General features: G+C 32.1%; 1 protein-coding gene across 1 annotated transcript; it reads right to left on the bottom strand.

The window, feature by feature from the left end:
- On the bottom strand, window positions 3,874–7,621 carry LOC109361074 (dnaJ protein homolog 1). The gene is made up of 3 exons (XM_019606385.1): window positions 7,345–7,621; window positions 6,452–6,870; window positions 3,874–4,463 (listed from the first exon to the last, which is right to left on the bottom strand). Exons 1-3 carry the CDS (start codon window positions 7,507–7,509, stop codon window positions 4,022–4,024), a joined length of 1,026 nt encoding a protein of 341 aa, XP_019461930.1. The 5' UTR covers window positions 7,510–7,621; the 3' UTR covers window positions 3,874–4,021.

Here is an 11,460-nt window from a genome sequence, read left to right as displayed (position 1 = left end):
CAACAACGTCAAGAAGTAGAAGTACCATTAAGGAGATCCACTAGAGAGCGGAGAAGTGCAATTCCTGATGGTTATATTGTATTTCTTCAAGAACATGAGGATGACATTGGGTTAACAAAAGATGATCCATTGATCTTTTGTCAAGCCATGAAAAATTGTAGCTCTCAAAAGTGGATCGATGTCATGAAGGATGAGATGAAGTCTATGCATGATAATGGTGTTTAGGATCTTGTCGAATTACCTGAAGGTGCGAAACCTATTTGTTGAAAATTGATATTTAAAACCAAGAGGGATTCGAAGGGTAATATTGACAATATTGGCACTAGTGGCTCATTTTGATTTAGAGCTACATCAGATGGATGTTAAGACTATGTTTCTTAATGGTGACATTAAGGAAACGATCTATATGGTGCAACCAGAAAACTTTGTGTTAGTTGGCTCAAAGTTTATGGTATGCAAATTAAAGAAATTCATCTATGGGCTTAAACAAACTTCTCGTCAATGGAATCACAGATTTCATCATGTTATTACCTCGTATGGTTTTGAGGCAAATAAAGTTGAAGATTGTGTATACCATAAGTTTAGTGGGAGTAAATATATCTTCCTGGTATTATATGTCGATGATATACTATTTGCTAGCACTAATATGGGACTATTGCATGAGACCAAGAGATTTCTAACGAAGAATTTCGAAATGAAAGATCTTGGGGAAGCTTCTTTTGTATTAGGTATTCGGATACTGAGAGATCGCTCTCAAGGTATCCTAAGGTTATCACAAGAAAGCTATATAGATAAAGTCCTGGATAAATTTGGCATGAATGACAGTAAACCAAGGGATACCCCTATAGCTAAGGGAGACAAGTTTAGTCTCGAACAGTGTCCCAAAAATGACCTTGAAAGATACGAGATGCAAAATATTCATTATGCGTCTGTAGTAGGAAGTCTAATGTATGCTCAAGTTTGCACACGTCCCGACATAGCATTTGTTGTGGGAGTTTTGGGCAGATATTTGAGTAATCCTGGAATGCATCATTGGAAGGCAATCAAATGTGTTATGCGTTACTTGAAAAGAACAAATGAGTACATGCTCACTTATTGGAGGTCTGAGAATTTAGATATCATTGGGTACTCTGACTCCGATTTTGCTGGATGTCTAGACAGTAGATACTCCATCTATGGATATGTGTTTGTATTGGCTAGAGGTGCTATATCTTGGAAGTCTGCAAAACAGACGCTTATAGCTCCTTCAACCATGACTGCGGAGTTCATGGCTTGTTTTGAAAAATCAGATTGTCACTGGCTTACGTGTGGTCGATGGTATTGAAAGACCATTGAGGATTTATTGTGACAACAAGTCCGCGGTTCTTTACTCCAACAACAATAGGAGTTCTACAAAGTCAAAATTCATTGACATAAAGTTTCTGGTTGTTAAATAAAGTGTTTAAAATGGACAAGTTTCCATAGAACATATATGGACAAATTTTATGCTAGCTGATCCACTGACTAAGGGTTTGGTACCTAAAGTCTTTCATGAGCATGTTGCTCATATGGGTGTTATTCCTTAGGGTACCTTAGTTTAGTGGTAGTCTATATGTTTTATGTTTTGCTTTGGATATTATATATAGTTTTTATGCATAAGAAATTTGATGGTTCATTGTTTCATTTTGAAATTGTGCATTATAACTATTATGTTGCAATTAAAGACTTTGGATTGATCCCACTAAAGAATAAAGAAGGACCAGTTGGAAATAGACATATTTGAGATCATATTGCATGAAATTTCCATGTCACTCATCCATATTTGATCTATGTCATTGAGTATATTAATATGGTGATCATCGTGGTCGAGTCACACTTAAATGTGATGAAAGTTGTGGTGGTTCCATAGTTGATATATGAGATGGATCAGATTGCATTAAGGAGAAGTCTAAATGTAAATAGCATACGGATGCGCGCCTAAAGAACCTATGATATAATTGTTTCAGGAAAATATGAAACCCAAGTGAGAGATTGTTAGAAATTTATAGTTTCTAATTAAGGTGGACATCATATATTTGATACAATGATATCAACTATTTATTTTTAGGGTTTCATTATAAGTGATCTAATTACTGGCTCCCCTTAGATTTCTAAAAAGCTGATAACGGATATAGACTTAATGGGTAGATACTCATTAGGTTAACCCACAGAGGGTAATGGGAACCTTATAAGTTGACGCATAAGGAAGGTTATGGTCCCCAACATACTAAATCAAATTCAGCTTTCTCCTCTCCCTAATAGAGTGAAAACGTAAGTCCCAAGAGGAATTAGGGATTTAGTTGAGGAAGGTCATCATACCACAAAATCTCTTTCAGAAACATAGATCAAAGGAGCACATCCAGGAACATGGATTCAAGTATGACACTACATTCTTTGTTTCATATATGTGTGTAAGAATCATAAGATTCAAGATCCTAGAATTAGTATTTTATCAATCATAAACAATTTCCAACATATAAAACAAATACATGATGTTAATTTGAAATATTATAAGTTCGTAACTATACAATTATAATATTCAAAACAAGATAATAAGTTAAATAAGCCTTATAAAAAGTGGATTTTCCCCTATATAATTGAATGAACATTTTGAAACATTGAAGTCTTGTTAGCTAAATAGGTGTTTAGAGAAAAATAGACTTAAGCTTAATTTCGGAGGGATTCACTTACTTTAAGAGTAAATTTTTTAGATTTACTCTTCATCTTAGCCATCAATTCTAGGAAAATCCAATGGTTTGAATTAGTGCATAGATCTAAATCATTAGATGTCCATAAAATTGATGGTCAGGATGAGAAGTAAGTGTAAAAAACTTACTCTTAAAGTGTAAAAAACTTAATGACCATGGTCATATTACACTTAAATAACTTATATTGCGATTACAAAATACCCTAATACAAATTTATGCATTTATCACTAAAGTTTTAAAATTGATAAAAGTTAAAATGATAAAACGTCTATGTCATGCATAGAATGGATTCATTAAGAAGTTTCACCCTATTTGATAAATAATTAAAAAATTAATTATGATATTAAAGGTTCAACTCTCTCTCTATATATATATATATAATCGTTCGAAGAAATTAAAAAGTAATGCCATCAGACACAATTTATCTCCAGCCATAAGCTCAAAGACACCCTTATAAAAAAGTTATTAATTTGAGTGAAAAATTAATGGTTTAATTGGAATAGAATTAGACAAAGTAATCATGAGTAATTGAACATAAGACAAAGATAGCTCATAAGACAACTTGAATGTAGAGGTTTAATTTTTGAAACATTATTTGCCATTAAAAGGTGTAAGTAGATTAGGAGAAGGCAAAGGCTTACAAGTTTAGTTATTTTATTTTGTACATCCCAAAAATAAAAGATAAAACAAAAATTACTCCCTAAAATAACCAACCTCCTTCATATCAAACATGCTTCTATGAAGTTTCTTCAGAAGGCCATATCCTAAATTCAAAATCATGTTTTGAACCACCATTAGCTAGCCAATCAAAAAGTGACAAATCATTAAAAGAATCATCTTAATATCATGAACTTGGTAAGTATGCATGCGAAAGACATTTACAAAATTAATAAGATCAACTTTGAGTTTGAAGGACAAATCAAATGTTTCATATCCAACTCTCAAGTATTTATCAAAGCATGGTACAAACCCATAAACATTGTACTAAGCTCGTCAAATCAGAGAAAAAATATGAGTCTATTCTCCAAAAAAAGCCATGAGAAACCAAGAGAGAAAAAAAAAACCAAGACAAAGGAGAAAAGATAAAACATTAAAATGTGTTAATACAAACAAATTCAAGTATTCCAACACTTATCATAAAAACAACTGGTCAAGAAAAACATTGTCAATACCAAAAACTAAAGACATGGAGGTATAAACAATAAACAATGGAAATCTAGTTCACAGAGACAAGAGTTTCCATAAAAAAAAACAAGTAAAATAATTCCAATCTTTGTTACATATACTGAGACTACTCATGGAGAAGTCAATAATCGCTTAATCCCACTTTTCTGCTCTGATGTAAGTCTAGAAGGAAACTTGATATTGAACTTGATTCTCAAGTTCCCCTTCTTCGAAGGATCTTTAGGGATGGGCATACCCTCCCCATTAACAACTTCTTCATATGTTGGACTAATGATGGAATTTATGGGGACAGTAAGATTTCGTCCATCAAGGGTTGTCAGCTGGGCCGTGTAACCTGTCAAGGCTTCTACAAGAGATGTCTTTTGTGTGATAACAAGATCATTGCCATCCCTCTTAAAGACACTGTGAGGCTTTTCATCAATGATGAAGACAAGGTCTGCAGGTATAACTCCTCTCTGTTCATTTCCTTTCTCTGGAAAAGTTATCTTTGTTCCCTTCTTCCAACCTGGTTTGATCACAATTGAAAGAATTTCCTCTACCGTGGTGGGCCTCCTACACAAAAATAATTACATTGTATCATGAATCTGACATGATATATACAAATTGAAGCACAACTGCACACTCTCAAGTGGCATTTGAAAGACATAGTGTGTTGGTAGCGACATATAGGAGCTCAAACCAGTATAGAAAACATGAATATTACTTCTTTTTTTATTTTAACATTTGTATACCTTCAAATAATAAAAATCAAAATAAACTAAATTGTAAGGATTTAACAAAAAAATTATTTTACAAGGACTTAGAACATATTTTAAGTCTTTTGTAACTAGAATAAATCATACATTAACAAAAAAGTGGCATAGATTTGTTCCATTCAGAATGTTTGTTCTTTTTTATTACTATTCCACTTTGTTTTGTTGGCATGCTAGATTCTCTTCCTAAACTTAAATCGAAGCTTACATTTGGAAACAAGGAATTCATACAATTATTTTATGCCACATAGTTTCTCCTTATACTTTCTACCAAAGATGATTCTTAAGAAACCATATGAAAGTTGCTCTTAGTTTATTAATACAAAAGAAGTAACAAAAAAATGAATGCTAATGGGAACAAAATTGACACTTGGCTATGAAAAAGCCATCTCACATGACAAGTACTCCAATGTACACTATATTCTCACTAATAATGGAAAGACTTCAGTTGAAAAGGGGCAATCTGAAACATTTTCACATGCAAATGTCTAAATTGTAGACTACCTATGTGTCTATGCAACGGAATACTCTTTCTAACATGTAACAACCATTTTGGTTTAGAAACATATTGCTGGTACTTGAAAAATGGCAATGACATCTTGAACCAAAAAATTAGATAAGATAATTCACATGTTAATTATGTAGATATGCAAGTTACATATTAAGAAGTTTTTCTTATACAACAAATGACCATTTAACATCATAAACTTAATTCTATATACAAATACATTTAATCTTGTCATACAACATCTCTTCATGATTTCCTAGGTAGTCAATTGCGGACACTGGAGCATAGCGGTCGAGCCCAAAAAACTACAGCAGTATAGCAGGTAGTGGGACAGCCACTACAACTAAGGGAAAAAGATAAGTAAAGGAGGAAAACAAAAAGAAATTCACAGAAGGTAGTGAAGGGGAAGAAAGGAAGGAATTGGGGTTGACTCTTCAATTTCTTCTAAAGAATCATGTGTTCCTACATCTTTTTTAAAGGGAAGGAAGTACTCTCATGTGTCTTTTAAAAAAGGAAGGAAGCGAGGAGTAATTAATAAAAATCCTAAAAAACCAATGGCATGTATTAAAAAATAAGGGCAAAAGGATATTTCCCATTAAAATTAGGGTTCAAACACATTGGAGGGGCTTTGGAGCGCGATTCTGCTGCTAATCCACTCGCGACAGCCAATCGCAGGGAGGGACGGCAACGCCCATGACCACCGCTATCTCATGCAATGGACTACCTAGATGATTTCATTGACCAAACCCCAAGGAGGCAAAAATAGGAAAATGCAAGTATATTCAAGCCAACCAGAAGAGATTCTAAACATAGTTCATCATGGACCTAACCCCGCTAGTTGCTGCTAATCCAGTTTAATGCAATAAGATACTTTTTAGCAAATAGAAAGTTAATATACAAGACTGAAAATGTGCACAAAGGGACAACACATCTCATCAGGTTAGGGAGACTTTCACACCGTCAATATTTTTTTAACACTTGATAGTTTTTACATACAATCTTGTTTGTGAAAAGAGAGTCCGAACTTTTAAAAAACAAAATCTATTAGTATTATAAGTCTACCTCCACCACTATGTGTACAGTTTAATTTTTCAAATTTATAAATGTGATTAAGACTAAACAGCAAATAACAACACATTGCTTTGCCCAAAGCAGATCATCAAAATTGACTTCAAACTTCGAGATCTAATTCTATCCAATGACACACATGTAAGTAAAGTCCTGTTTAATTGATGAAATTAGAAAATAAACATACTAGCAAGTAAGGGTAGACAACTCACCCACTGGAATCGATAACATCCCTTGAAATCTTCATTTTCTTGGTAATCCCTTTATACAAATCTTCCAAACTACATAGCAGTGTTCTCTCTATGGCTGCACCTTTCCTAGGCATATGCCCAGAGCCATCTCCAGCACCACCCCTAAATTGGGCAAAGATATCATCCCCAAACACACCTCCCCTAGAAAAGCCAGAGGGGCCAGCACGGCTACCCATATCTCCCATTCCACCAAAGGGACTGGAGAACCCGAAAAACTCAGAAAATATATCATCTGCACTTCTAGAGTTGAACCGGAAAGATGTCTGACTGCCATTGCTCCCACCGGGAAAACCCCCAGCTCCCGGTGGTGGCACCTGCCCCATCAGCCCCTCCTCGCCATACTGATCATACACAGCTCGCTTTTGTGGATCACTCAAAACCTGTCCAAAACTCAAATTAGGGAAAACCTTTCACAATTCCAAAGCAACTCTTTTGGCTCAATCCCATTGGAGAAAAAACAGAAACAGGTTTTTGAAATATCATATTTGAATTGTGTTAAATAAGAAATCAAGGTTAAAATTTTAATTGCACACAAATATCCAGCACTTCAAGAACAAAATTAGGGTTAAAAAATCAACAGATTAAAAAACACCTCTCCCGCTATAGTCCTGAAAAAATTGCAATTTTGGAGTGAAACCAAATTTTGGACTGTGTTAAAACATTCAGCTTTCAATATTCAAATCAGAATACAAAAAACCCTAAATATTCAAAACAGCAATCTTAATAAATCCCTTCATAAAAAATGCAAAATTTGGGGAAAAGAATGAAATCGGGATTATGTCGAAAACCCACGAATTGAAAACAACTATATTGCTGAAAAATTGAAACTTTGAAATGAAAATGAAATAACATACATCATAGGCTTCAGAGATTTGCTTGAACTTGGCTTCAGCATCTTTCTTGTTGTTAGGGTTCTTATCAGGATGCCACTTCATTGCAAGCTTTCGATATGCTTTCTTAAGATCATCATCGCTGGCGCTTCTATCTACCTGAAGAACCTTGTAGTAGTCTACACCCATTTTCTCTCTCTATTTCTCTTTCTTTCTCTTAACTCGCGAATTGTAATAATAAAAAGATGAATGAAGGAAAAGATTAGGTTAGATTATATCATTCCTTCTCATTCATAGGTTGTGCATTTTGTCACTCAAAAAAATAAACGTAACACGTTCTACTTCTAGTTACAAATGTACTTTAGATCTACAAAGTACTATTAAGAATATGTAATGTTACACTAAAGATTTTTATACGGTTAGGACATTATTAGTTATTTATATTTATTTATAATATTTTTTTGAATAATTTATAATAAAAATAAATGATGAATTATGAACTGATAATAAATAAAACTTTTATATTATTAATACAAATATTTTTTCACTTAAAAATGAATCTCCATCTTATAATATAGATTATTAAATATATATTTTTTGGATATAGAAATGTATTTATTTACTGTATTTATTTTCAATTGTAATCATTTAAATAAGATTTGATGGTTCAAATTAATAAATATTCTCTATATCCATATAAAAAATATATATTCAATTACACCATTTATTATTCATATTATTATAATAATATTGTATAAATATTAACAATTTCTTATATACATAATAATAAAGAATGAGAATGCTTTATTGTTTTGTAAATTAAGGATAAATTACCGATAAGGCATTAGTCCAGTGGAATAAGGTTTTGATAGATCCTAAACAGATTAAAAGTTTGATTTATGAGAATGATACTTGTTGAAAGTTAAGGCAACTACATATCTTGAAAGAAATTAATTTCTTATCCATAAGGTAAAAAAATAATATTTTTTTATTTTGCAATCATATTATTCTTCTATCTGTACTTATGACTTAAAAATAATATATTTGATTTGATTGTGATAATGAATTGATTTGTTCTATATATTTTTTTGATTTATTTTTTATTGCTTAATTTCAGGCAATACTCACTCTGGATATAAACTTGAGACAATAATCACCATGAATATATATTTTTATAATGAGTTATGTTCAATTTCATTCAAAACGATATATTGAAAAAGTTCATCAAAACATAACATCATGGAGGTTGACATTGTGTTCTTTAGACTCATGTACTTTTTTTCTCAACTAGGTCTCTTTCAAAATGTTATGTTTTACTTTGTCTGCAGAATATAATTAATATCGGTGAATGGAGTTGAGTAGTTTTATTGTTAAAAATGTAATCATTTTATAAAATTGGATTTGCATAAATAATACGAGTAACATGTGTGTTTTAACTATACGAATGTACGAGTAATATGTATTTTCTTAGCAATGCAAATGCACGGGTAATATGTGTTTTCTTATCAATGCGAATGTATGGATACTATATGCGTTTTAACCATTAAAATATACGGATCACATGTTTGTTCTTAACAATACGAATGCACACGAATAATATATGTGTTCTTAACTATACGGTAAAAAAATATTGCATATATAAATACACGGGTAACTTACTAGTAATCATGGAAATCTAAGTATATAATTTTTAAGAACAATAATTACATCATTTCCAATGCAATGTTAATTTTAACAATTCCTTAATATATACCTTATAACACACTAGTCGGTAATCACTCTTTTAAATTATTAGTTGAGCTACTTGATTAGATAGAAATATGAATGGACTCATGTATAATGTTATAGATATAATAATCATTTGTCATTTCTAGCCTTACACATTACAGTTGGACGTTGATTTTGCCCTCATTAACTAAAAAATTTAGATTCATTATTGTGTGTTAAAATGGTACGAAACATGCTTGAGTGTTCTTGATGAAACAAGAAAGATGAGAAAATAAAATACTATTTATTGAATATTGAATAGTTAGAAAAACAAAATTATATTGAATGATTTATATAAATGATAGAAAAACCAACTATCTTAACCAAAATAACTAACCAACTAACAAAAACTCAAATATTTTAACATTCCTCTGCAAGCCAGTATGTATAAGTATTCTAAGCTTAAAAACATTGTGATGAACACCACACATACTCTAATATGTCATTGGCAGAATATTCATATCTCAGTCTTAAAATTTGAATATGAAGCAACACTGACGCTTAACCACCATATGCAGAACATTAATGGATGAAATAGAAAAAATAAAATGCACCTTAATCTTGGTCCCAATATATTGCTTCAAAAAAGAAAAAGTACATACTTTAACAATGTTGTGTGTTTAATGAGAGAAAAGGGTAAAGAAAATAGAGTACTAAAGAAATGAGAAATAATTGGAGTTAAATAATAAAAAGTGTGAAGATTCTTGTTGTCATTGAGAAGAAAAGATTAGCTCCAAGCTACTGCCCTCACTTTAAAATCTGTAGTGACTAATATTGTTCTAATATTGTAGCACTGTTTGCTCCACAAGCTGATGTATGTAAGGCACGTAAAGATTTGGATGTTGATCCACTTCAAAAGCTGCTTCCAATGAAAAGATTTTTGCTTGTTTTGGATGAGGTTTGGGATGAACACCAAGAGAATTGGGAGAGTGTTGAAAAATGCATTGAGGACCTGCATCTTGCAGGCTATTGATGTTAGAATAATGTATGCCTCTTTCATCAAGAAAGGCAATGAGAACCATAGAAATATATTGAGTATTATCTTTTGCAATCTTGATAAAAGTAGGACCTTCCAAAACTCTTCAGAAGATATGATTGAAAGTGCAACAAGAATGAACGCAGCAACATGAAGAAAGTGAATCCAGAAGATGTGATTGAAAGTGCAGCAACAGCAAGAATGAATGCAGTAGGGGAGAAATCGTCCTTGATTGATTGAGAGATAAAATTACATTGCTTTAATATTACTTTAAAATGGTAGGAGGTATGTTTGAATTGAGAAAAGAAAATATTATTCATTGAATATTAAATAGTTGGAAAAACAAAATTACATTGAATGATTTATATAAAAGATATAAAAACTAACTATTCTAACCAAACTAACTAACAAAAGCTCAAATATTTTAACATCAATAATACTGGCAAAGGGCAATAAAGGGATGCTAGTAACAACGATAATGGTGGGGTAACGATGCTGGTGGTAGAGTGGTGATAGTTATATGCAGAGGAGAGAAATTATAGGATTTAGTATTGGTAGGAAGAATGATAGTTGCAAATGGATTGTAGCGGTTTATAATACCAAAATCACGACAATGGTAGCAACCACAATGACAACAATAGTGAGGTGTTAGTAGTGGAGTGGTTGGGTGGCCGCTACTAAAGTGTTATCTCTCAATGTGTATGAAAGATATTGTTGCAACTTAGAACTTTTGAGTATGAAATCTAAAAAAACTAAGTCTCACGTAAAGAGTTTTGAAAAAAACAACTCCTAAGTCCTATATTGGAGAGATGAGAAACTTGGAAAAAAACTATCTTATAAATAGAGGTCTTCTCTCTTCATTATAACTCGCCCCGCCCTAAGTTGAATGACTTTCATTTAACTTTTTCTTTGTTCCTCATATTTTCTGCCGATGCATTTTCGGCAAACTTCTTCCCATTTCTTTCTATGGTACTAAGAATTAGCACTGATAGTCATATTGCGAGAATGTCGAGAATTGCTAGTGATAGCCATAGTGTGGTGGTTGTATTCGAGATCAGTTCTTAGAGTGTAATAAGAATTCGATGTCACGAAACGTCTTAAGAGCGACATGATCGTGAATTTATAATTTTTGCAAGCTATGGTAACAGTAGATACTCTAATTATTAAATTATATTTTTTAGGATGAAATATAAGAATTGATAATGATATAAGTTAATTAAAATGTAATTATGATTTCAAATGCAAGTAAAATTTTGAGTATCAATTTGGAGATCTCTTAAGCAAGATTCACTTGAGAGTGCAATCTGTTACAACCAGAACCGAAAAACCAGAAGAAGAAGAATCAGAACCGTGTTCTGTATTGCAGAAGAAAAAGAAGATGTTGTGTAGAAAAGAGA

This window comes from Lupinus angustifolius, chromosome LG11 (genome assembly GCF_001865875.1).
Source record: "Lupinus angustifolius cultivar Tanjil chromosome LG11, LupAngTanjil_v1.0, whole genome shotgun sequence".
In the NCBI taxonomy this organism is placed as follows: Eukaryota; Viridiplantae; Streptophyta; class Magnoliopsida; order Fabales; family Fabaceae; genus Lupinus; species Lupinus angustifolius.
The sequence above is the reverse complement of the archived record's forward strand: the minus strand, read 5'-3'. Positions and strand labels throughout refer to the sequence as shown.

What these genes read in the sequence shown, in the direction of transcription:
- LOC109361074 (XM_019606385.1), bottom strand. Translation starts at nt 7,509, where the DNA reads ATGGGTGTAGACTACTACAAGGTTCTTCAGGTAGATAGAAGCGCCAGC. An exon ending in AAATCTCTGAAGCCTATGAT is followed by an intron (nt 6,871 to 7,344) that starts GTATGTTATTTC and finishes AGTTTTGGACAG; the next exon opens with GTTTTGAGTGATCCACAAAA. An exon ending in GATGTTATCGATTCCAGTGG is followed by an intron (nt 4,464 to 6,451) that starts GTGAGTTGTCTA and finishes ATTTTTGTGTAG; the next exon opens with GAGGCCCACCACGGTAGAGG.